Source organism: Erithacus rubecula, assembly GCF_903797595.1.
Source record: "Erithacus rubecula genome assembly, chromosome: 1".
Lineage (NCBI taxonomy): Eukaryota > Metazoa > Chordata > Aves > Passeriformes > Muscicapidae > Erithacus > Erithacus rubecula.
The window spans coordinates 1,382,241-1,409,820 of NC_136658.1; the positions used below are offsets into that span (position 1 = coordinate 1,382,241).

General features: G+C 42.0%; 1 protein-coding gene across 1 annotated transcript in view; it reads right to left on the reverse strand.

Annotated features, from left to right (window-relative positions):
• Window positions 1-18,907: 18,907 nt before the first annotated feature.
• The window catches only part of ADAMTS5 (ADAM metallopeptidase with thrombospondin type 1 motif 5), a 35,955-nt gene continuing 27,282 nt past the window's right edge, over window positions 18,908-27,580 (reverse strand). The window contains exons 6-8 of the mRNA XM_079321389.1: window positions 27,316-27,491; window positions 26,496-26,671; window positions 18,908-22,883 (exon numbers count right to left, since the gene is read on the reverse strand). Coding sequence (XP_079177515.1) covers window positions 22,340-22,883; window positions 26,496-26,671; window positions 27,316-27,491 — 896 coding nt within the window. The 3' untranslated portion in view covers window positions 18,908-22,339. The remainder of the gene's footprint in view (window positions 22,884-26,495; window positions 26,672-27,315; window positions 27,492-27,580) is intronic.

Here is a 27,580-nt window from a genome sequence, read left to right on the forward strand (position 1 = left end):
TGGATCATCGGGAAAGTGCTTGAATTGCTTCTTGTGAGAAACCCCCGTGAGTCTGGCTGGATTATTCAGGGCACTGAAACCTCTGTATATGTGTTTTTAATCTCTGTCGTACCAAATCTGTGCCAGCTCCAATCACAGTTTGTGTGAATCAAGATTTAGAAAGAAACTCACTGACCTTTCGCGGGATTTCACTTAGATAAAGACCCAGAAAAGGCATATAATTGGTTTTTTAAAAAGAAATTTCTGGCGCTTGGAGGAAGACACCAAATCCTGTCAGAAGTCCAGGACAGTGTAATGCCAAATAAGCCACCAGATAGCGCCACCACATCGTCGATTTTTGGGTCAGGCCATCGTCCTCTGCAAGAACAGTTTTTATGGCTCACACCCAAGTGCTGTCAGTCTCTGAGCAGGATTAGCAATGCTTTAATTTCTTCAGCACTGTTTGCAATAATGGCTGCTTCCAGAATTAAAGAAAAAAAAAAAGTCACCACAAGTAACCACCTCAACCTGATTTGTTTCAGTGCTGCTGAATGATTGCTTCTTTCAGAATATGATTTAAGAATTAAATTAGAATTAAAAACAGCAGATGGCACATTAGGCCCATTGAATAAAAGACCTAATGCTGTTGAAAAAGTTCTCCGAAAAACACGTCCAAAATTATTTCTGGAGATTGTTTCTCTATGATGTCTTTGTGCTGTACTTAATTAATTTATATATTTCCATTTATTGTTCATTTAGAAGTCATTAACCATTGGGGTTTTTTAGTAGGATAAGTGGGTTGAGAGAGAAAATCTTTAAGTTTGCCTGTTTTGATAATGAGCAGAAATGGAGAAAAGCAAAACAATGTCCATCATCAATTTAATGAGAAATATACATTTTTATTTTGGAGAAGAATCATGGGGTTTAACGTGGTGATGCATTTCTCTGTAATTTCTGCTTTTACATTACTGATTATCAAAGTTACTTTAAAAAAATTAGATGCAGAAATTTGAGCAGCCTCCAAATTTTATTGCTAAATAGCCCATGTAGGCCTGTGTGCACTCTAAATGAGCTGCTTCCAATTCTTTCTACTTTCCTTTATAAACTTTTATCAAAATGGGATTCATTGGGAGCTTGGACTGGCACTTCTGGCTGTGTGAGTCAAATATTTTGCTATTTAAAAAGAAGGAGGTTTGCATGACAATGTGAATTCTGATCTGTCCATAGCCCACAATATCATAAATTCACAATGTCTGGTTTAAAAGACTGTTGAGCTCTGACTTTGCGTCTCACTTTCTGGTAGTAGAAATATTCCCACTGAAGAATTTGCACCACCATCTAAATTTTCTTGTGAACAGCTGACCTAAATCTGGATTTTCATGGTCAAAACAACTGCCAGGGATCAAATAAAAGCAAATGGGCAAAACAAAATGGTGCATTATGGCATGGCTGCTTTGGAAGTGTTCCAGAAGTTAAATATAACTTTAACAATGGCTCTGAAGCCCCATGGCAAATGGCAAGAGGCACAGTCATAGTGCCCTGAGCTCCACTGACATTTTGATATTTTTATCACACTGGGATTTCAACAGATCCCACACTTTCTCCTGTGGACAGAGGGTTTCACAAGCACTGCAAGACATGATACAGTTTCCATGGAGTTCATCCTAATGAAAGCTCATTCCAGCACCTATTAATAATTTTTTACCCTTGAGATTTCTGTGTGTGATGCCACACTCATTCCCAAGCCACTGTCCAGTAAGATTTCCATGCTGTCCTGGATGTGCTGGTCATTCTTTCTGACCAGAGCCCATATAATGCTCTGATACACCTTATAAAAAGTGTCAAGAAATTTAAACATTATCAGCAAGCATTTTCAGTGGAATTAAATATCTGTTCCCTCACTCTGGCTCATCCCCTATTCCCCCACCCTTCCTTCCCTGTTATGCTGGATAATCAAAAGTTGATTGGCAGTGTGTGTATTTAACAAAGGGCACAAACCTTTAAGGAAAGTGATTAACCACTCTCCACTCTCCAAACAATTTATAAACGTGCTTAGACTCATCTAATCCATGCTTTGCTGAAAGCTTGGATGGGCTTTCCCCTTGCTTTGTAGGGATGGGGCTCAAATGAGCAACTCACTGCCAGTATTGAGTATCTCCTAAAATCCCCTAGTGAGGTCTGTCCTTCTTGAACAGGCAAAAAAACTGAGGCACAAAGAGATTTAGCAATTTCTTAGCAACAAGACAAAATACCTTCATTATATCAATGCAATTCTTAGACTTTTGCAGAACCTGTAGCTCTGCCATAGTTTTCAGAATGGGGCTGATAATGTTGCTGATCAGTTCTTGCTTTTTGGCAGTTTTATGCACATTTTGAACAGACATCATCACATAATTTGCCTGACACATTGGGATGCCTAATATTTTCATTTTATCAATTAAATGAGAGAAATAAAAGGTTGCAACACTGATCTTAGGCAAAGAACTGCAGGGTATCATGGTGGTCTGGATGTCAGCTGATCCCTCATTCCTCCTCAGCAGAACAGGAGGTTGAAAATAAGATAGAAAAGCTCATGAATTGAGATAAAGGCATGGAGCTCAATTACCAGTTATGTATGCAAAGCAGAGTTAACTTGGGGAAAGTTAATTTAATTTGTGGCAAATTAGAGTGGGATGTTGAGGAGTAAAGACAAGATCTTGCCTGCCTGCCTTACTTTTCACCCCCTTGATTCCTGACTCCTCTGCCTTGCTCTCAAGGGGTGCAGGAGGATGGGGAATGGAGGGATGAGCTAAGGCCAGGAGAGCTCCTCTTTCCCACTCTGTGATTACCAGTCATGCCAAAATCTACCACCAGGAGCTGCCAAAATCGATCAGGCTGTTTCCATCAGGTTTGAGCTGATGCTCTGCCCCTTCTTGGCACATCCCCAAGGAGGGGGTGAGCTGAGGAAGCCTCTGGCTGCCAGGTGGGAGCTGAGAGTGGCAGTCAGAGCCTCCCTCTGCTGCTCCCTCCCGTTTTTGGAAGGTTTGACCTCTCTGGTTGTGTCTCCCTGGCTGAGCACAAAATGTCTCTTGCACAACTGCAAATCCTTCTGTTGATACCTCCCCCCCAGGAGCAGCCCCCTGTGCAGCAATGGGACCCGGGGCTGGGGCACAAAATGGGAACAGAGGGGACTCAGCAGACACGTCAGCCCCATCCCTGGGAATATTTATAGTCAGGCTTAACTCCCAGCATCGTGCTAACCCCTCACAGGACCAAAAGCTTCATAAAAACTTGGCTGAAACGCTCTGTTTACAAATGGTATCGGGAGGAAGCATGTGCAGTGTCTTCTACAAGAAATGAAGTTTTTCAATCCAAACACCCATCCATCCTCCACGTCAGTTTATCCCACAGACACAGCAGGAAATAACCAGACAGTAGTAAACCGAGGCAAACCAGATTTGTATTTTCACTCTTGTTGTTCTTAGGGCTTCTGAAAGAAACGTTGTTACTGTGTAAGACCAAACATCAAAAAAGTGGGTTGACAAAACGTACAGCTTCCATTCAGCATCACTCAATTTCTCCTCTTGCTTTGATGTGCAAACCCTTATGCAAAGCCCTTGCTGTCATGGACCTAAGAATAGAGAAAAGGGGTAAAACAGGCATGGGAAAACTTTTCCCAGTATTACTCTAACAGTTACTCTCAGTATTTTGACTCATTCTCTCATAGTTGTTTTCCACCTTAGATTTAATCAGAGGACTATAAGTCTTAATTCCAAATATACTTCGGTCTGCTGTTCAAATATTGCAGGCAGAAAGATGCATCACTGTTTCACATGGGATAATTTTTATCAGAATAATTAATTCAATTGCCTGCACAAACTCAGCCATCCTTAATAACCATAAGATGGACATGACTGAAAGGTGGACATCATAATCACTGCCCTTCCCCTGCTGGGAAAAGGGCCTGGCTCTGGTGCCCAGTTTGGGTCCGTGGGGAACAAAGCTGAAGCAACCCCAAATTCTTTGGGTTGCAGCTGGCTCTGGCTGCACGCTGGGCAGAGGGACATCCACGTGTCCCTTGGGAAATGCAAGTGGGGGAAGAGGACACAGAGTCCTTTTTGTGGCTGATCTGGGCTGGGCTGAGGTCATGGGGCTGCTGGTGGGCTGATCCTCAGGGCTGCACTGGCAGGAGTAGGGCTGGCCCCCAGTAAATGTGGGATTTAATGAGGGATATGGACTGGAGGACATCTCTTGGACTTCTGAGGCTGACATTTCAATTTTTCCAATTATTCCAATAACCATTCTGTTTGTATGTTATGTGTCTTCAAAGCCATCTAGGGAAGCCCCTTCCCTGAGACCTCCAAGGTCCCAGAGTAGATCAGCACAATTTCCAAGCTTCCCTCGCCCACTTTGCTTTCTTGATTATTTTAAAATCTCAGAAGCTGTTGCTCAATACCATTTATGAACTGAGTGTGCTATAAAAATCCCAGCTCCAGTGCAAATATGCACAGCTGTCACATACAGCACACTTTTTAAAACCAAAGCATCATCAGGTATTTTAGCAAATAGGTAAAAATTTTCCACTTTATAAAAACATACATATATATAATTCTAGTGATGCCAGCTGAGCTGGCTTTGCTTTATATGGTAAATACACCAGCTAAAATAGGTTGTGCAAAGAAATTGCTAATAAGGCAGAAAAGTGAACCCAAATTTAACTGAGAGGGCCCTGCCAGCTTTGCAATTTGGATTTCAAAGCTCTCCAAGAAAAATATTCTCTCTTTACCTCCTCAAAAGGATCCAAACTCAAACATGGTGTCGGAAACAAATTGAAAAGCTATAAACACTCCAGCTATGACATCAGGCACTCAGAAACTGCAAAAAGTGACAACATTAACTCGTGATTTTTGCTTCAGGGAGGGCACATGATTAGATGTGTTTTCCAGCAGGAGGGACGGAGACAGAGAGCTGTAGAATTGAATTTGCTGAATTTCATATATCTACCTCCTACCCCAGCAGAGGAAAGGATGCAGCTTCCAGAGCCATGTCCCTAAAATGCTGCAAACCATCCGTGCATAAACTGCATGAAACGTGCATAGAGCCTGAGTTTGCTTCAACATCCAAACAAATTTGCAAGCAGTTTTGATTATTCAAGAGTAGGGGAATGCAAACCTTCTGACACTTCCAGAAAGGCTCCAGCAAGCACTTGGAGCAGGAAGCAGTGCCTGGGGAACATTACCACACAGAGATAAATTTAATTACAGACATCAGCGTTTTGCTGGAGAGGCTGCCTCATCCAAAATTTTGCTCTGTATGTCGTTTTTGACCCTCACAGATAGCACAAGAAGGATCAGCTGGTGTTCTAGACTCCAGGGCCAAGTGCTGTAAATCAATGCTGCTCCACACATGAGTAATTCCTTTGGCTCTGTATGTGCTGCCTTTGGGTCAGGGAACACAGGACAAACCCTGATCTGCTCTTTGTGCTCCTCAGGGGCACCAAAGCCCAGCTGCCTCCAAGCCCTGGGCTGTCCCTGCCAGGTGAAATTAAGATTTGCTGTAGAAGTGTCTCATTTCTCCAGGAGCTGTGGTAGAAATCCCTCTCATCCCATTAAGGCAGAAGGAAAGCATTGCCTACTTCAGTACACTCAGTTTCTTCTTGCCTAAGGTGGTGTTAGTTGACCACCAACCTTTTCAAAGAGACATTGTAATTTAATCCTATTTAAAAACCTGTGAAAATGGTTGGTTTATGACTAGATTTTGTAGTGATCATGTACTAGGTACCATGAAAGCAGTATTTTATATACTCTTTTAATTCTTGCATTAGCAGAGCAGGTGTTAAGTTGGAGTTTGGAATGCCTGGGTTTTGTCTGGTTTTGGGACAGATCTACTTTTAGGGCTAGCAAGGAATACTAGACAAAAGACAAAAAAAAAACATTAGTGAGTTTATTGTCGATCATATGTTGAGAGGCAGGAGAAGGAGATTTGATGCTATAGGGTGTGACTGAATACATAGATAATTAACTTATAAAACAGCATGAACACTGGCCAAAGCTGGAAAAAAGCAGTGTTTCTAAATAGGAAAATATTTTTCTGCTGGGGATTTGGGGATTTGTGTGCTAAGAAAGGGCTGGAAGGGTTGGTTCTTTATGCAGCATGGAAACACTCTCAGCAACTGCTGCTCCCACTGAGTTTTTGTCATCCCTGCACTCTCTAGAAACAATTAACACGTGGCTTCCTAGGCAAAGAATGTTGGCAAATCTATAATTGATTAATCTGTTCTGTACTGTTAGGACCACCCAAAAGATGGCACTAAACAACCTTTAGTCCTGCTCACAGGCACCCACACACACAAAATTTGCTAATAGTACTCAAAAATAGCTCACTAGCTTAATTCTGTAATTTTGTGTGCAAAAGTAGGAATCATTTTAGATAATTCTATGTTAGACCAACAGGAAAAGTGGGGAGATTTTATGTAAGCAGGTAAACTTTGCACAGCAAATATGACTTTCCTTGGCCCACATGAAAGCATTCATGTTTTTGTAAACATGACAATGTGACATTTGGTGAGCTGTGAAAATGGGTTAAAATTACCCAGAGTTAGGCACTGTGTTTAAAATATTTGTTTCTTTAGGAGCTGTACATTGACCTTTATAAATCTGTGGTTATTGGGCCCAAGGTATTTTATTTATATATTTTATTTATGTGGGTTCAATGTGGAGCCATCCCACCAAAGCCTGTTGAGCTACATGGAATGACAAGTGTTAGCAAGGGGCTGACTGTCACTACCTTTTTAATGGGTAGGGCTGCTTATTTTGATTTTTAAATTAGCTTATTTTTCTGCAATGGGAAGAGCAAGACATGTTTTTGCTAGTCACTTTTTATTTTATGATGTAATAGTTGAAGGAGGCAAAAAACCACTCCTTCATATTTATAACCTCTAAAATCTCAGAAGTGGCCTCTAATTTATACCAAACCATAAAGATGAGAGTGTTCACAGAAAATGCTAGAGGAGGAATCCTACATCCTGTGGGAGTAATTTTCTACAATTACTTCAGTTTCATGATTTTAATCAAATACATGTTAATAATAAATGATACAAATGAAAGAACACTGAGCACCACCTTTGCTTGGAGCACAAATCATTTGGGTAGAAAAAGAAGCTGAGAGATCCAACACCTTCCACAAATATTTGACTCCCCTTTTTTATGAGGCTCCTCTTTTGAATGTGGTTGCCTGTAAAACTACAGCTAAAGTAGGAGGATGAAAAGAAGCTTCCCATGAACCAGACACAAAAATTTGCACCAGTTGCTCCAAAGCTTGTCCCTCCATGAGTTCAATAATTCGCTCACTTCTGCCTTTCTTACTGCCTAACTCTTTGGTTATAATCAAAATAAGAAGCTGGGATATTGAGGTTTTCTTCAGGGAATGAGCTGGAGCACATTCAAGAGAACTGAGTGCCACCTGCAGAAAAACTGCACATAAAAGCAGGCTGGCTCAATTGCATTTATTCAGCATGGAATAAAGAAGGCAAAAGAGGAGAGAGAGTGGAGGTCCAGACACAGCAAATGGGTGAGGACTGGCTTCCCTTTGTGCTGTAGCACAGCAACAGGAGTTCCTCACCGAGAGATTCTGCACAATGCAGAACAGTCCAAGCCTCTGTGTATTTCATGGTCACATTTTGGATCTCACAGTCCAGCTCCCTGAAGCTAAAGGCTTGTCAGTATTGGATGTGCAATAGGGATACTGACTTCTAATAACCACTGCAAACATGTAATTCAATAACTGACTCTAAAAGCTCTGTCCTTACAATTCTAATGATGTGTGTCAAAGCCAAGTGAAGCAAATACTTGAACATTTCTCCAAGGCCTTCCTAATTTGATTTTAAACAACTTCATATTTTAATTAAAAAAAAAAAAAACCTCTGAAAATTAGGTCATTTCACAGGAACATAGTTTGGACAGGGGTAGATGAGCAAAGAAGTTTTCTGACAGTCCTTGCAACCTTCACATTTGGAGTGGATTTGAATGCACTGCAGATATTGTCTATAGCAGAGAGGAGGTGCAGTTTCTTACTTTGGGCTTGAGGATAACTTTGCAGTGAAGTAAGAGCTGGAGGATGTCAAGGGGATGATAGGGAGGGAGAGAGGCTGAATTGGAACATTACTAATTCTCACAATGGTAGCTCAGTGAACAAAAATGCTGCAGAACAAACCTGCCTTCATCCAGTCAATTTTTTGGAAAGAATTATGGCCTTTTGGAACTGAGTTCTTGCTTGAAAACTCTTTGGAAACAGGATACTGCTCCCAAGCTCTTTGAGCCCTTTGAGACCTGGAAGGAGATTGATCTCACTCAGCCTCAGACATCTGCATTGTGGCTGCCTGCATCTGCACCCACAGCCCTTTGTCACTGGAAAGGAGCACACATTTGGAATGTGCAGCTGACCCACTGCAGACATCCACTGCAGGCTGCAAAGAAGAGCAGAGTGAAGTGCCCGTTCTCTCCCTGCTGAATCCAAAAGACACCTATAAACACTGTTCAGAGGCACATCCAAAAGTCATGGGAGAAATCCTTTCCTCAGTGTCAAAATATTATTATTTTTTTTTTTACATTCTTGAAACTCCATTAAACCGTTGCAACAATTTTATATATTTTGGCTTTAAAAAATAAATAAATAAGAGGAGCAGTGTAGTGCAGCCTTGGCAGACAGTGTGCCACTGGAATAAATTATGACAGCACTGTTTGTCTTCATAGATGTACTCCCAGAAAAGTCAGCCATTGCTCCATAATGCAGCCTGTAGAGCAGTCTGAGCCCAGGGATGGATTTGTGTGGTCAAAGGGAGTTGCATTTTCCATCTGTAGGGACCTAGACCCCTGGGGAGAAGCAAGAGCCTGTGGGGCACTGCTCATCTGATCCTAAAGTCAGGGGCAGAAGTCACAAGCACTGTATCCTTTAGGTGCTTGCTTTTCAGTCCTGTTGGACACCTTTAGTCCTGTTTAATCTCTTTATTGATCATCTGGATGAAGAGATTGAGGGCAGCCTCAGTCAGTTGCAGAAGAAATGAAGTTGGGCAGTTCTGGGCTCCACATTGCAAGAAGGACACTGAGGGGCTGGAGCATGTCCAGGGAATGGAGCTGGGAAGGGGCTGGAGCCCCAGGAGAGGCTGAGGGAGCTGGAAAGGGGCTCAGCCTGGAGAAAAGGAGGCTCAGGAGGGACCCTGTGGCTCTGCACAACTCCTGACAGGAGGGGACAGCCAGGGGGATTTGGGATCTGCTCCAGGGAACAGGGACAGGAGGAGAAGGAATGGCTCAGGCTGGACCAGGGCAGGCTCAGGGTGGAACCAGCAGGAATTTCCCCATGGAAAGGGTGCTCAGGCGTTGGCAGGGGCTGCCCAGGGAGGTTTGGAGTGCCCATCCCTGGAGGTGTCCAAGGAAAGTCTGGGGGTGGCACTCAGTGCTCTGGGCTGGGGACAAGGTGACCATTGGGCTCATTGGCCTTGGAGGTCTTTTCCAGCCTCAGTGATTCTGGAACTCCCTGTCATTTAGCAAAGGTACCTGGCTCGACTGACCAAAGGTGCTGTAGGCAGGGCCTGTGCTCCTGTCTGCAGTGGGGAGCTGCTTCTGTGGATGCAGCTGCAAGAGGTGGCTGGAATGAAAAAATAACTGTGAATGTAAACCTGACGCTGAAAGCAGCTGTAAAAAATCCTGGTAACAGAGGAACAGTTGTTTTATATCACTATTTTGGAGCCTATGAGCCCACGGTGCATTCCTGGCTGTGCTTCTGCTTACTGTGTGACTTAAACCAGGATAATTATGACTTTTATGTCTTCCAGTTGCTTCAGCAGGGAATCAGGGGGAAGGATATCTTCTGGTGCCTATTTGTCACCACTTCATTTGACCTGTGCAAGCCTAGACAAATTCTGAAATCTTGCAGCTCAACTTCACAGTTAATGGGAACTTGGGGATATTTGATTAGGATTAGGCTTTGAATGGCTGCACTATCTTTAGCCTATCTCTAGCTAGGCTAGGCCTGGATCAACCCAGCCATAACTTCCTTGGGAGAAAATCCAAGCAAAGAATTAATCAGTCAGTCCTTGGAAATGGAAACATCAATTTATTTCATGGCATCCTATGCATGAGCTTTTCCTTCTCATTTCTTTTGGTTCTCCTGTGTTGCTGAACTTGGAAGTAAAGCTGATAATACTGACCTCAAATTTTGGATTGGATCTGTGTCTCTGCTCTTGCCTTCCCTTCTGTTTCCCATGATTTCCAGCTTGTGTCCTGTATGTGTGTTTGGGTGCCCACACTGTGCTTCTGCCATTTGTTTGCAAAATATCTCGTTGGCTGAAGCTACTGTGGTGGAAATCATTAATGACCCCAATGCCTAATTAGACCTGCAGCTCATGCCTTATCTTCTCACAGGCAGCCAAAAAATCTCCAAGGGACTTGAGTCATGATGGTTTTGAGACACCTTCCAATTTACAATGTCCATATTACAATGTTCCTGCTTTATGAGCCGCTGCTCATTCTTGATTCCCTCAATTTTTTGACATTCTTGGAAATTCAAATTGTTTTGCTGCACAGGGGCTTGAAAGAGCAGCATATTGAGCTGTTTGCTCCAGTGCTCTGTTACAATGTTTTCCCATAATAAGAGGGCATGAAAACATCCTATCTGCTGGAAAATGTACTAATTATTTTCTGAGTGGTGAAAGGTCACAGCCGACAAAGCAAGGGAAAGACAAGCAAGATCCACATAGCTCTGCATTGGAATTACACCTAGGGAGGGAAAAGAACAGTTATTAATACAGCCTATAAAAGCAATTGTAAAGCTTTTCTAAAACCACGTTGTCAAACAAAAAATTTAAGCCTTACTTTGTGTCAAGACCAGGAAGAATTACCCACAGAAACAGAGTTATGGGACTAGCAAAGAATAGGAACATTTTATTTTCAAATTCATACAGCAAACTTTGATCATTGTGCAGGAAATACCCCAGACTTGAGAAATCCTGCCACTGACCTCAAAGGTAGAATAAAACTAAGGGAATAGGGGAAATAACTCACCAATTTTTAAATTAGTATTATGCCAAGACTTTTAAGAGTTTGAATTCCAAACGTGTTCTAAGAAAGGAAAACATTTTCTTTCATTGAACAGCCCTGGGGATTCACTACCCTTTTCTCCCCCTCAACCCTCCCTGAGAGGTGTTCTTATTTCTTGTCTCTTGCATGTATGTGAAAAATACAAAGTCATTTGTAAGGAGTTCACTTAATTCCTCACTCTTAGCTCACATTCGTTGCACATTTTGTTTGGCAGAAGGGAAGGGAAGAGTGTGCTCCAGCCAGGGAATGCTGCTGTCCACTGAAAAATGTGTTTGGATGGAGGAGCTCTTTTTCATGGATGGATTGTGGCTTTTGGCAGCAGAGGTGGCAGGAAGCAGTTGCCATAACTACTATACCATTAAAACAAAAAAAAAAAAAAAGAAAAAAAAAAGAAAGGCTTTAAGTGAAGAGCCATTTTTGAAATGATGGTTTTACTACCAATGCTGGTAGAATCCATCAGTTCAATCTGATGGGTGGCAGGATCCTGAATGTGGTCTCCTGAGTTTATGCTCAGGATATGCTTTTAGGGCTAAATTCAGGCTTTGCCTTGTAAGGTACATAGAAGAGGAAAATACACAGACAGCCAGAGAGCTGAACATAATCTGCCTTGCGTGAGATTTCAGGTTTTGGCCAGAGCCCCACTCTGGTGTTTAATAGCAGAGTAAAAAAAGAGTATGTTTTTCAAAAGCTTTATGGATGGGATTTACAAATCTGCTGGAATGATTTAGAAATAAATGTTACATCTTAAATGTAAATCTAATTGTAGACATAATTTAATATTTATCTCTGTTCAAGTGATGGAGAATACCCAGATAAAAAGCCCAGATATAGTTGATAAACACTGCAAACAACTGGAGTAGAACCCAGGGATGGTTTATACTGGGCCAAACCCAGCTGAAGGCTTTTCATCCTCAGCATTACACCACACATTATTGTCACTGGCAAATTACTCTGGCACTATTTGCCTGCTGTTGGAATCTGAAAACATTTCACACTGCTAAAATAACCTCTGTCTGTTGCCATATAGACACCAATGTAGTTTTTGTGGTCCTCCAGCTACTTCCCCTGCAGTGCTTCCAGCTGTATCCCAAATGATTTACTCACAGGACCAAGTCAGGTGAATTGGCCTCACACCCCTGCTCAAGGAGTGGCTCCCAGGCAGGATTTGTTCCTTCATCCTCACAAGATTCTGGGGTCAGCACCTACACCATCCCTCAGGGAGCCTTTGCAACCCATGATGTGCCTCCAGCAGGGACCCTCACCCTGGTCCCAGCCTTTTTCTTTTAACCAAGAGCCCTTGGGGTTAATCTTGTTAATCAAGCTGATGCCTAAATCCCATGTCTCTGAGGTGCATTTTCCTGGCCTGAGCAGGTGTACCAAGAAATTCTGTTTTTCCCTGCTAACCCTTTGCTCTGAAAGCCAGTGTTACCTTCAGAGGCACATCAGGAGTGACTGACTCACTCCTACCCCTGCCTGAACTGCAATGCAGATAGCAGCTACCATTGCTTCCAGGCAGGAGTAGGAGCCTCCTGGAATATCTAATTAAATAAATCAACTGGGCTTTAAAAAGGCTTAAAATGTTAGACCTATCTGGGCTGCAGCCTTCAGTTTTTTAGTAACAATATCCACGTTCTCATAAAAAATGGGCTATGAATTCTCCAGCTACTGCGTCTAATGGAAATCCAGTTATACTTTTGGAATCAGAATTTTTTCCCCTTATATTTATCTGTTAATTTTAACTTTCTATGAAATGATCCTAAACCATCTGGGATCCCTTCTTAGTTAAACCTCCCTCCTTGTTATATCTAATTGAAAATTAAAGTATTTTTTCCTCTGTCTCTGCTCTATTCTCTTATTTTAGCTGTTCTGCTTTATATTTTAAAGCTTAGACCAAGATACTGAGTTCTGTGAGATCTAAATTAACTCCATGAGTTTTCCAAAGTTTTTGGATTCTGCCTGGTTATGGCTTACATCCAGATTTGAGAGAGAAGAGATACAGTTCATAGATATTGTTCCTTCTTGGAGCTTTCCCCTTCTTTTTCTCTTTTGTATGAGAAGTAACTACACCCCCTAATTTCTTTTCTTTTTATGATGTGGGTTTTTTTCCCCCCTAATCTACTTGGTATTAGACATCCTCTTTTCCATATTTCTAGAAACCTGACCAGCTCTGAAAGCAAACCAGGTGATGATTTAAATCCACATTATGAATGCAGCCAAAGGAAATGGCTCCAGGGGTAGATGTGGGCTCTGGGGAAGAGGAGCCTGACACTGGAGCTGTACTGGGAAAGCCTTGAGCAGGCTGAGGCAGGCAAAGACCTTCTGGAGGCAAAGCAGCAACACACAACTTGCCTTGGGGTCTGGCTGCATCTCTACCTGGCCTATTTGTGGGGACAAATAGCCAAAAATGCACAACAAATTCATCCCAAAACACTAAATATGGAGAGAGAAGCAAAGCATCCTTTGGTTTTTTTATTCTGTTCACTGAAGGAGAAGTTCTCCATACAGAATCCTTCAGAGTTTGATTTGATCCCAACAAAGGGGTGGTGTTGTGATGGAGATTTTTTTTATTCCCTTTTTATTTGTATTGCATGGAGAGGCTGAGGTTTCCACAGGCAGCTCCTGCCTCTTCCCTTCTCCCTTTGAAACCAAGCTGAGGAGCATTACAGCGAGCCTGTGCAGCCAAATCTGCCTGTGTATTTTGGCATCTGAATGCCAGACCGGTTGGTAATTTCCCCTTAAATCCCTTCATAGCTCAAATTCCTGTCGAAACAACCTCTATCTCTGCCTCTCCACACGGAGCCTGTCTGGGCTCTGCTGCCCCATCACCCCTCACAGGCAGCGCCATTGCGTGGAGCTCTCCTTCCTCCCTGTGCAGCGTCTATTTAACATGAAATATTGGCCCAAACCCCCCCACTGGGGATGGCTGTCAGATCTTAACATGCCACATAAATATCAGAGAGCAAACATTCCTCTCAGCCCACACAGAATGCACCCAGTGCTGTTTGTTCTGGACAAAACCCTTTGCAAAGGCCGCTTCCAGTGGGCAGGGCCCGCCTCGAATCGACCACTTTAAAGTGCTCTCGGAAAGTTTCCAGTGCAATTTTTGTTCCCCTTTAGTTACAGACCACCTTTACTAAGGTAACTAAGGTTTTGTTTTTTTTGTTGTTGGGCAGCTGCCATCTCAGCCCTTGCATGGGTGGCCTGCTGCCAGCTCTCAACTATTTCAAGATGTGAGTTCCCCGATGCTCTGGGGTACAACGGGACCGTGCTGGTGATGCCTGCAGAGGTTACCTGGAACACAGCTAGGCAGTGTTGGAGGAATAAAGTAGATATTTATTGAAAAGGCCTTCAAAGGACTCCCCTTGGGCAGAACAAGAGCCCAGCCATGGCACCACCCAAGATTGGGCCCAAGATGGGTCTAAGATGGATGCTGGGTCACGAGTTTCCACACTTTTGTAAGTTTTGGTCCATTTCCATATTGGGGTTAATTGTCCAATTCCAGCTTCAGGTTCTGCATCCCATCCTCCCAGATTCTCTCCTCAATTCACTGTTGTTTGCACTTTTTGGGGCTGAAGCTGTAGTGGTGTCCTTGATCCTCAGGCTGGAAAAGGATTATTTGAGCTGTGAGGAGAACTTGCTAACACTTTGTATGAAGTTCAGTCACACACCAATGCAGTGCAGAATCTGGAAAATATAAAAGCTAAAACAAGGCATCACTGGTGCTCATGGTGATGTTCTTCTCTGGTACCTCCACAGCTTTACAGGGCTGCTTTCCAATGCACCTTTCTGTATGTTTGCATGTTTTATCCCCCCAAAAAACATAGTTCTTGAGCAGCTGCTTAACAAAATGTCTGTGACTTTTCACTTAGATGTGGGTTTTTTCCCCAGAAGAATCAAAGGAAAGCAAAGAGATTGCCGCCCTGGCCCTCCAAGCGTGGAAAATAATATTTTTTCCTTGGGTTTTGTTGGACTATTTTTCCCATGCACTTATTCTTCAACCCTGTTCTTGGGTCAGCTTAGAATGGCAAGGGGTCTAAGTATGATGGATTTATTGCTTTAAACTTCACAGAGTACTGGAGAATGAGGTAACAGCATAAGAAGTATGGAAAGACTTGTACATTTTTTAGTTTGATTGCTGGATATACTTGGAGGTCCAAAACTGATGTTTTTGATTTTTTTTTTCCCTTAAAAAAAATTCAGTTTGGCTAGAATACTGAAATTGGATCAAATCCATCTTGCATCCGCACCTAAAAATGAGATTTGGGTCTACAAGTTGAGAATCTTGGGAATAAAGATCTCCTTCCTCACATGTAATTACAAATAGTTTCTGAAGAGGTGAAATGTCACAGTATGATGAGATGGAAAATGCATTAAGAGAGAATGAGTTCATCTTCCTGATACAGAACAGTCCCTGCACAATAATGGGATTATGGCAGTGCTGGACATTTGGGAAAGTCTGTAATGCTGTATCTGCTCCACTTGATTTGTACACCAATGGATTTCCCTTGCCAGTAATGGCTTTCTCTGAGCTACTGCAAACTCTAAAGTGAGAAATGAAATTGGAATTTTGGGAAGACAGGACCTGCCATGATCACAGTGACACTGCAGCTTGTTATGCAAAGCAGTGGAGGCACTGATGTATCCCTGAGGATCCATCATTTTTACTTTTGTAAAGAGCTTGGGCCCCTCTGCAGGTACTGACAGCTCTGTACAGCTGCACTGCCATTGTTTAACAGCCTAACAGGAAGCAAAGCTGTTCCTAGGTATATATAAACTGTTTCTGTAAGTGAAAACCAATTTCATTCACAATGTAAATTGCAAATTGTAAAACACAAGAAAAACCACCAAGTTAATAAAAGGCAAAATCCCAAATTCAACAAAATGCCAGCAATCAATAGATTGGACACACACATGGGGTAAGATTTAGACATGATGAGTTTGCTTTTACTTTAGGGAAGAATATCTTTTTGGAAAGCCCAAGATAAACTCCCAACATAGTGTTGTGGAATGTGAAAGGAGAAGTGAGAAATCAGCATGAAAAATGAATTATAAGGTCCTATTAGAAAAGTAAATCTTTGTAACAGTGCCTCTGAAGAGCCACACTTCAACTGGAGTGTCTGCAGCTCTGTCTCCCCCAAAAACCTCTCACCTTTCAGTGCCACCACCTCAGCACAGAGTGCACCTGCACCATCCCTTCTGGCAGGTCTTTACTGCTCTCACATTGGCCTAGATGCATAATTATGAATCCTGTAACAAACACCACCTTCTGCACTTCTATCTGTTTCACAACTCCCCAAAACACTTTAGAACTCCACCCCACCACAACTAAAACACAGTGTTCCCATATACAAAGAATATTTAGGTCTTAAATTTATGTTCAAGATCTTTATGCTTATCTGCCTGCAGTGGGGCACAAAGAGCAAACAGAGGCCCCCAAATATACCATATAAACAAATATTTTGGACCTATGATACAGTTTGTATTTATTACTTTTACTGAAATCACAGAGTCGAGTGTTTTAAGATTACAACTGGTAAATTATACATATGTAATACTTTACAAAACAAAATATTGGCCTTCTGTGTGTCATTGTACAGTGTAGACCTTGCACAGTTCAGTTCAAATGAATTCATATTTTGCATAAAATGTTTTTATGATGCAAAGTGGCCGACAGTGGTGCTCTAAAATATTAACTCCCTCTGATTAGACACAGACTAGGGTGAAAAATAAATTTTGTGACACATCATGGTTTCTGAAAGGGTACTGGCATTTCAGCCAGGTGACAAAGTGACTTCCCACAGTGTGCTGACACCAACAGTGCACAGAGGCACATGGAGTAAACTAAGCAAACCCAAACTTTGTGCTTTCCCCTTAGCCCTGCCTGCAATACCTTGCTCATTTTCTCTTATCTCATGCTAAGCAGATGACCTGGCAATAGAAGTTAAATTTATTGCTCTACAGAATTTACCCTGTCTCCAACTTACTTAATTCAGCACATTATTTCCTGTATCTGATGGGATTTTAATAATGCCTGTATGCCTGTCACTATGTTTCATAAGTTAATCTATTTGCAGATTTCACAGTTCACATGGTAAATTGTGTAAACCAGTTACTATAAATACAGGGAAAAAACTATGTTTTCACAGTGGTGTAAGTCTGAAGCACCTGCAGCAAAGCCAAACAATGCCATGAAGTAATTCTAAATTTATGTAGGTATTACTAAACCCAGTGGAACTTTTTTTTTTTTCCCCTGTGAGTGGGAGTTCTGGAGACCCAAGCAGTCACATACACAAGCACACACAAAATATGCACTGGCACTTAGCCACGGGTGTCTGAACATGGTCTGCACCAGGCTGATGTTTGTGGAGACGATTTTACTGTCCTTCCATTGACTCTGAGGCTCCACAGAAAACTTCCAGATGCTGGGATGTTTGGTGTGGTGTGGGGAGCAGCTCTTACACCACTCACCTGTGTTCAGGGCTTGTCCAGTTTTATCAATGAAAACTTGTGCTTGTGGTTAAACCTTCCAAGCCCCAAAGCACCTTTTGGGGTGCCAGCTGAGGACCCAATAATCTCACTGACATTAAGAGACATTGCTGGTGTGTGTAATAAATCAGAAATATCTGTATTTGCAGTGTTATTTGAAACAAAAATTGAAGTAGTTTTACTATGCAAGTTACTATAAGGGCACCCACAGGAAAAAAACTCTTGAAAATGTTGCACATGGCAAGTATGAATGCAATGAGGCATTCTGGCAGCTCTATAAAAATCAAATCACTTCATGAAAAAAAGGAAAAACCCTCCAAACCACATAACTTTTTTTTTCCTGAAAATTTTGGTCTATGCCCAGACAATCTGATTTTGCCTCTTGCTATAGGCACTTCCTCAGTGACAACAGCATGGCATGAGGAGGAACATTCACCTGAACATACTGCTGAAAGCCCACAGCTAATGGTGAAACCCTGTTCAAAGCCTGCCCTTGAGATCATCAGAGACCAGACTTGCATTTTGGATTGGGCTTTGAGAGAGGAACCATCACCCTCTGGCCATCCCTGATCCCTCTAAAGCTGGAATTTACCATTGCACTGGTAAATGAACTGGCTGCAGAAAAGCTGGGGGCTTGTCTACATCACATTTTTCCCTCACATTGCATCCAATTCTAGTTCCCTGGAGGTCTGCAAAAGTTGAACTGGAAGAAAAGTGGAAACAAACAGGTATTATTTTCCTCATGGAAACATGCTTTGCTGGTTTTTTTTTTTGTTTTTCATCTAACATTGCCTGAAGTGGTGCAAAGAGCTGAAATACAATGAAGTAAAACATTGCAAAGCTTTCCAAGTTGGGCTTTTGACTTTTTATAGCCATATATACATATTTATATATGTATATAAACAGTGATAACATGGCAAAACCAGATTTTTAATGGTTCAGTCCTCATAAACCAAATATGTTAATCAAGTTATTTTATAAGGAGACACCAGGAGCTTTCTCTTTAGTGTTGTCTCAAACATAAGAAGCTGCATGAGAGAAGAGTGCTGGAACTCAGAGGAACTTCACTCCCATTGACAGGACTCCCAGGTACTGAAATTCTGCTACAATTTAAGCAAGGGGTAGGATCAGCTTTGGGGGTCAATCACTGAGGCCTCCAGCATGAATTGCACGTGCCTTTGAGACACTAATTATTTTCTGACTCCTTCAGGAGCCATTACAGGGCTTTTTTTGGTCTGCAGACCTTTGGGACTTGCTTGTTGAGAGCTTTTTGAAGTGTAACAAGGAGCTTGGAGCACAAAGTGTCATCAAATTAAAAAGCTACAACTTGTCTAAGGAAAAGGTGGCAGTAGAAAAAGAATATACATCCATACATGTGTATACACATATACTCCTGTTCCATGCAGAAGGTCTTCTAAATAAAATCGTACAAAAAATGACCAGTGCCATATATTATGTAAACTCAACACAAATCTGAAGCATAAATTAAAAGAGAGCCAGAAAGAGAGCCAGAGACGATAGCAAAACATTTTAAATATAGAATTTGCACAATTGGTATTTTGTTAAATAAGAATAAATAAATTCATTACATCCGTTCACATACCAGTTGTAAAAACAATAAATTATTTTATTTTTTTCAGTGCTGTGTTGCTTTTTTTTTTTTTTTTAAACAGTTGTTATTAATCCACAAGATTATTCCCTCTTCCCCTTGTGATAAAACTGTTTCCACAGGAGGGCAGCTGAACTTAATTTCTTGTACACAGTCAAAGCAAAGATGCCAGGCTTTTTCCTAAATGAGAATATCCTGCTTGAAAAGCAGATGCTGTGAGCCCCACTGATGCTCAGGGGTCCTGATCCACCTAAGGACAGAGTGAATTTAACACTGAGATGGTTGCTGGCTGTGCCAAGAGCAGAATTCCAGGTTTCCATCAAATCCAGCTGTGCAACACTGGGTAGAAATGTAAACAATGATGTCACAGTGTGAGTGACACAGAATTCAGCTGAGAACAGACCTTGCACCCATTCTCCATTCAGCAGGTACATGGGACAGCCATGCCTGCCACAGGCAAGGTGTGGAACTGCACTCTGATTCAGGAACACCTGGAAAAGCAAGTGCTGACTTATCCTTTATCTCACTTTTAGGGTCCTGTCCCCTTTGCCTCCTCACATCTTTGCTTGTGTTCATTTGCTTCATTTTTGCACTGGTGAGAATCACTTCAGTGCTGTGTTCTCATAATTATTTCTAAGCACACTCTTTCATTTTTAAAAGACACTCCTGATGTAAGGAAGCTCTGAATTTAGACCCACATATGGCATGCCTAGATAGCATCCAAAAGCTTTACTCAGCCTGCTGAATATATAATAAATTATCACCATGATGCAAACACAAATACTTGCACATTCTGTCTCTATTATGACAGAACACAAACACCACTTAATGCAGCAGCTGCATGCTGAGACAAATGATGTCTATGCTGAGGCACATTAAATCTCTGGATTTTTCCTCTCATGATGGTTTCTATTTGTTATGGACTCTTTGGAAAGGTTCTAGGACATGTTTAATACATATATAAGCATCAAAATTAGATTACTTGGAAGGAAAAATAAGGCATGTCAAAGTGATCTTATTTTACCAGGCAGAGGAGGCATAAATGTTTAGTTTCCAGCACTCTGCAAATTTTCTGAGCTTTGATCTCAGCTCTTAGATTGGGATCAAGAATAAATGGGGAGTATTCCTCAATATCCACAGTTTTGCACAGGGTCTAGTCCTGAACAGAAGGCCAAACCATTTTTGAATGCTGATTAATAACATTTGTTGGCAATCCATTTAACAGAGGAGGAGGCCCTGCCCTTGGAACTGTTTATTTAAAACAGGGTAAAAAACCAGATCCTTCTCCAGATTTCACAGTTGTAGATGTAGCAACTCTATGCTGTTTTGAAACCATCACATGATTTTTGAGAGTTCACACAAACATGCCACAGTTGCAAAAACATGTTTGTGTCAGCCTGGAGTCAGACCTGCCCTTCTTGCTCCACACTCCAGCAAGTTTTCCCTGCTGATTTCATGCCTGGGATTTTCAGAAGAGCCTGAGGTGTTTCAGTGCTCAAGTATCACTGACCTACAGCTGAGGCTTCTCTGAAAATCCTCCTGCAGTCTCCTACTCTCCTGTGTGGATGAACAAAGGAGTAAAAAACAGGGTTCTACTTTCATCAATTTTTTTTTTATCATTTCTTTTGGCACCTGTTATCTTAGGGTCCAATTCAAAGCCTGCTGATATTAAACAGAACAGTTTTACCAGGGTTGCTCTCAGGCCTCCACCTGCACAGGGTGAAATGCCCATCCTCAGTCACAGAACTTCCACAAGACAATAACAGGATTCAGGAATTGCTGCCAAGGAAAACTGTCACCAGCTACTGCCTGTGCTGTGGAAACAGTCTTATTGATATTGGACAAGTCCTCCACATCCTGATGTGGTTTGACTTCCTAGTGACCCCTCTTCCTCCCAAATGTGGTAGATATACAAAACATGAATGCCATCTATAGCGTTAAAAAAAACCCAAAACACACAAAAAACAATTAAAAAAAAAAAAGACAAATAGTTACAAACTTTTGCTGGTAAGATGAATACCAGAGTTAGACACGATGGACAAAACAGTGATAAAATATTAACTGCTTGCTGTGTTTTTATGACCTTGAGAGCCTCTTGAAAAGATGTAGGTACATTACACATTGTTAAATTCAAGGCAGAAGCCATAGAGGAAATACCAGAGAAAGCAGCTGAACACAACCTCAGAATATCTGAGTCAGAAGACACTTGATTAGCTCACCTGTAAGTTTTGGTTCTCTAACTAGTTTTCTACAAAGTACAGTATGCCTTTGTTTTGTGGAGAGGAGCAGCTGGAGCAGCTCTTGTTCAGTGACAACAAGGAGCCCAGGCTGTGACACAGCTGGAACCAAGGTTTACAAACACAGTGTACACAAACTCCTCCTGGCAGCCCCTTCCTTCTGTGCATGCCTGACACACACATGGGGAGGAGCTGCTGATGCTCCTGCTGATGGAGCAAGGTGGGTTTCCCTGCTCTGCAAGCTGCTGTGAGGCTCCTCCTGAGAATTTTGGGGTGGAAACACAGGATTTGTCAGACATTAATGATACACTGTCAGGAAATTCCTACCACGAAAACGTGTTTCCTTTTGTCAAAACCAAAAGGTATCACTTTTGAAAACCAGCAGCAAGCTCTTCATTTTCCAGTAAAACATCTGTGGCCCTTTCTGAAGGATGGACCTAGTCCACAAGGGCTGCAGATATACTTTGGTCAATCATTTTGCTTATGTAGTTTGTCTTTTGATTTCTTTAATAGAAGGAAGTGATATAAAGTGATATACCAAACGAAAGATATTTACAAAACAGTATAAAATAAGCTACTGTGGGATCATGGGGACACGTGACTTTTCCTAAGGACATACTGTAGTAGAGGTAGGTGAAAAAGGGGAGATGATTCTGTAACCTTCAAATATCCCAGGATCCTCCATTCACTAGTTTTTTCTTCTTTTGCATTATTTTATTTTACGTTTTTGCAGACACAGAGGGCTTAGAACAACTTTGAACGCTCACTTTCTTTGACACATTAAGACCACCCTACTATCATTTAAAGCAGTGCACATCTTCATTTGGTCCAAACAGGCAGATTCTGCCCATAATTAGAGACTGAACACAAGCACACCGAAGCCTTTGCCTCTCTCAGCCTGGGCGCGCCAGCAAGGGCCGACTCAAAGCTCTGGCACAGCGGGTCCCCCCCGCGGGTTAGCACTTCTTCAGCAAGCACTGCTTGAAGGCCGAGGGTCTCTGGGACAGCAGGCATCCCTTGGCCAGCTTGCCGTGGCCGTCCTTGCACTGCACAGTCCTGGTGTGCCAGCCCGTGTCGCACGTTCGAGAGCAGGACAGCCACGGCCCCGTCACCCAGCGCGGCGCCGCCCCGCCGCCCGGCACGGCGTTGGCCAGCTGCCCCTGCTGCCTGGGCACGAAGAAGCTGTAACGCACGTCCAGGGGCTGCGTGGGGTCCGTGGCCAGGATCTGCACCAGCAGCACCTCCCTGGTGGCAGAGTGGCCCATGGCGTGCAGGAAGTCGTCCCTGTGGCTCCAGCCGCTGTAGTTGAGGACGGTGCCGTTGATGTGGATGATGGTTTCCGAGGTGGAGATCATGTACTTGCCGTTGAGCAGGTAGTCCCCGTTCTTCCTCTTCAGGGCCAGGTAGGCTGTAAACCTGCTCTGCTCCTTGCCCTTGAACTGCCGCACTTTGATGTGCGTCGCCCCTTCCGGGATCTTCACCACGTCCGTGTAGCCCTTGCTGAAGGGAGGGAAAGAAAGGAAAGGCTCACTGGCTGTGCAAGGGGCTTACAGCTGCTCTGGCAGCCAGACACTTAACTGAGTTTACTTCTGAAAGAAATTTTACCAAAGCTGTTGGTGTGGAGACCAAGTAGAGAAGATAAGCAAGAAGAAACCTGCAGCTGGGAAAAGTATTTTTAGAAAAGTTTTGTGAAAAACAGTGGTGGACACTGCTTTGCACCAATGAATGTTATGTTGATCTGTTGTAAGCAATGAATAAAGTGGGGTGTATAAAAGGGGGCATGCTGCTATAATAAACAGAATAATAATAAATAGAATTTAGCCTTCTGAAATGTAGTGCATCTCTTTATATATTGTCCACCCCAACATCTGGCATGACACAGAATCACAGCATCAACCAGACTGGCACAGATCTTTGAATCAACAACACCTTGCTTCATTTCAGTTCAAGCCACCTGGATTTTCCCCAAGATTAATTTAACCAGGTTCCACTCTTGGCCTACTGTGCTGTTCCTCATGTTCTCCAAGAAGTTTCTATTGCACTTCTTGCAGATTGCTTCATCTTTAGCTTTAGGGACAGTTTGACATGGGTCAGATACCAGAGGAATAAAAAATAACAGATAGCTTATAGATTTCAGCAGAGGGTGGGAGATGTGAAATATGATGCACGTGCTGCCTGCCAAGGAAAAGATAATGAGATATGCATTAGTTGCAGCTGTTTCTTGCTGTCTTTGCTATAATAATGATTAAGGAAAGCACGAGCAGAGGAACAGCTGGGTAGAGGTACCTTGGGAACATTTAAAAATAGTCTTGATCACCGAGAAAAAATTTGTTTACTTTGAAATTTATAAAGCCAAAGATTAATCGTCAAGTGTCTAATAAGAGGGGCACCCAAAGGCTTCATTTGTACCATCAAGGAGTTCTCTACTACTTATGAACTACCTTAACTGGGATTTAGAAAAAGAGATTAAACTCTCTTACCAAAAGTGACAAGCATTCAAAACCTGCAATGGTGCTGGAATTTATCACTATCTTAAGTATGTTATTTTAACTTTACTGATATATAGAAAAAAAATTTAAAGGCTTTACATAGCTGTAAGCTACCAGCTGGACTTTGGAGATGTGTTTTCATTCCTAAAACCATGACAAAGCCACCCTGAAAGTACTTCATATCTGAAAGGTTTAATGAGAAAATACATTAAAAATACATAAAAGTGATGGCATCTCCTGTGGGAATGTTTAAAGAACAGACTGCTAATTTTGAGAACTTTTGGCTGCACAAGTAGAGACTGCACATATTACAGATGAAACATTTGTGCTGATCCCCTGCTATTTCCAGCAGTTATGGGACAATGACTTAAGACTCCATTGATTTAGCACCTCCATAAAACTGGGGGAATATGGTGTGAATCCCAGACTGGGGACTCTGCTCTACAGCACTGCACAAATATTTTTACACAAGAGTTGCCAGAATAACTCAGTTCAAACATGTCATTAAAGTTACAAAATCATTTGTTCAAAACCTACAAGCAGTCCTGGAGAATTCAAGTTGTCTGCACAAAGAGCTGTAATGCTCCATGTGCACAGATTAATTCCCCTCTTTCCCAACTTCTGATGATTTGGCTTTACAGCTTTTTGAACAAAAATCTTAGGAAGCAAGTTTCCCAGAAGATGCTGTTTTGCCTGCTTTAAAAGAAAAAAAAAAAAAAAAAAGCACAAATAAATGTTGTTATGGCAATGGGAAATATTTGTTTTGCCTTGTTCATTTAAATTTCCCTGTACATTTAATGTACAGGTTGTTAAAGTTTATAGTGGACAGCAAAATGGGAGCTGCCATTTTTCAGTGGAGGAATGACAATTTTCCTACCAGCCCTGCCTTTTCAAACAAAACTGTAAAAACAGTTTACAGACAATTAAGATTTCACTATTTTAATCGGGGGTTTATTTTAACATCAATTAGTCACAGAGAAGAATTGCCTCAAACAACTTTACCAGTAAAAATAAATCAGCAGTCCCAAAGCCAATCAGAATCATATTAGAACATAACTTTACCCTCTGGCCAGTCTCATGACACTTAAAGGCATGATTTGAGGAGTAAGATGGTAACTTCACAGGGATAATTGGAATAAATCTTTCCATTTCCAAGTGTATCTGTGACACATTGGCCTCCCTGAAATTCATGGAGCCCCTCAAACACTTTTCCTGGAGCTTGATTATTACCAAATCACATGAAAATGTGATTAAATACATCTCCCCCTGTCATCTTCATTTAGACATTCCCAGACATCCCAGTATTTACAAATTGGAAAAGATTTGGTTTATATAATCACTAGTTTGGTTGGAAAGCAATTCTTTTTGGCAGAGGTGTTTTGGCATCATTAGGTGAGCAATCATTGGCTTACCAGGGAGAAGATTTGTTATGTTTATTTTTAGGATAAATTCACTCTCCAAGCCATTTCTGACTGCTATTAATCAGTCTGTTGAAATGTATAGAAATAAAAGATCATTCCAGGAGTCAGATTTCAACTTCTGGTAGCTTTCAACATGCTATGTAAGAATTTGGAAGATATAAAATCAAGTTCATGTATAAAAGATGCTTAATGCAGTCACTGATTCTGAGTAGAAATTGTCAACTAAAAGTTTCTATGTGTAGATCAGTCCTTTGAGACCTTGGAATCTGTATAAATGATGACTTAAAATCCCAATTTTTCTACAAATCTTAAGAATTGAAGAGGGAAAAAATAAGTAGAAAGAAAGGACTAGAGATAGGTCTATCAGTACTGCCCCCAGTGTGGTGAGGGAAAACCATGGCACGAGTTCCTTTTATTTTACATGTATTAAGTTTTATAACAGTTAAAAGGTGAACTCTGAGAGAAAAATGGCTTGTGGATAACTGCAATAGGTATTTTGACTTTAAAAAAATCCATCTGGAGATTGATATTATGCCAGTGGATATGAAAGGATATGAAGGGATATAGTAATGGGTAAACCTATGATACTTCTGATATCTCATCTATTTACCTGAACTCCACACATACTCAGCAGTGGGAAAAGGGAATTTTTAGGTCTAATCTCTCTCAGTTTGTAAGGAAGGTGTTTACAGCTGTCTGCTTCTCTGCACTTCTAATACAAGGAATGTGTGTCACAAAATCAGGTGGGATGTCCTCGGTGCTATTTAAAATAGATGAGATGAAAAAGCATCATCAGGGTGAACCTTGCCAATGCAGCAACAAGTGGGAAATGCAAAATCCAAACAACTTTCTGATTCACTTCTCTCCTACTTTTCCTGGGTCCTCCAGGAACCACAGTCTATCTGACACAGCAAGGTTTGCAAGTGGCCTGAGTTGCTTATTCCTGTCATTGCTCACCTGTTCCACTGGCACTCTGTGTCAGAAATGAGCTGTTGGGTGCAGTGTTTTGCCAGCTGATGCTTTGCCAATTTCAGGATAATGCTAGGAGCCAGCTGTGCACATCTGGAAAGTGCAATAAGCTCCGGGCAGTGTGTTTTTTCCCCCCACGTGACAACAAATTGCGTTTAGAGACAGAAAGCAAGCGGCACATGCAGAGTAACTATTTGCACAGGAAGATTTGCACTTGCTGTTGAGGGCAGTACCTCTTTTTGGTGAAGGTTCCCATGACTTTAGTGCAGCTGGAGTTGTCTCCCCCACACACCCCACACTTGTCATACTGCAGCTTGGAGCCGATGATGCCGTCGCAGCCCGTTCGGATGCACTTCCCTCGCACACACACCGAGTTGCTGTAGGGTCGACACTCTGTGCCATCAGTGACCTGGGCAAGCAAACAGAACTTGCTTCACACTGCCACAGAAATCTGAGCTTTTGCATCCACCTGGCAAAACCCAGCTCCTTGTTTAAGTCACCAACTCAGAGCGGGTTGCCTCTCCTGAGAGACCAGACTGAGCTGCTCTAATATTGATGGCAAAAAAGGAGATGAAATTTAGCAAAAGGACAAAAGAAATGACAACTAATTCTCAGTTTGGATTGCATCTGATAGAACAAACTAACCTCAGTTCACATCTGTACCACTAATTGCCATATGCTCATTGGTCCTTTAGGAGTTACCCTGGACTCCTCAAACACAGTTCAGAGTCAGACTTACTCTTTTTTCCTAGTACTCTTTTTCCTCCAAAAAACTACAGGAAGAAAACCCTTTATCCATTACTGAAAACAAACCAGTGCAGAGAAAGCCACATCTTTCATGCATTCATACTGAGATGTGGAAAAACTTATCTCATTTTAGAGACCAGCTCTGGCCCTAAGGTGCAATCACTGGATCGAACCATTAAATCTGATCACACAATTAAATATCTGAATCATATGATTAACTTATTTTCCCTGCTTGTAGGAAAAGATTTCTAAAGAATGGGACACTCCTAAACTGGAGCATGAAACCCTGACTGGAGCTGCCATTACCTTCTGAGAAAATACCACATAATAACCAGTTCCTTTGGCTCGGCAGGTGAGCTTGCAGACGTCTCCAGGCAGCACTCCAGCATACTTGGGGACCCATTCCACAAAAGTCTTGACCCCCTTTGCATCAGACTGATAGCCATTCCTTGCTTCACACTGCTCTTGTCGAAAGGATTTAGCTGTGGAATTATTCACATCATTAGTGGCTATTTCAGACCATGCTGCAAATATCATTATGTCCATCTACTATTTCAATTCCTTTCCTACA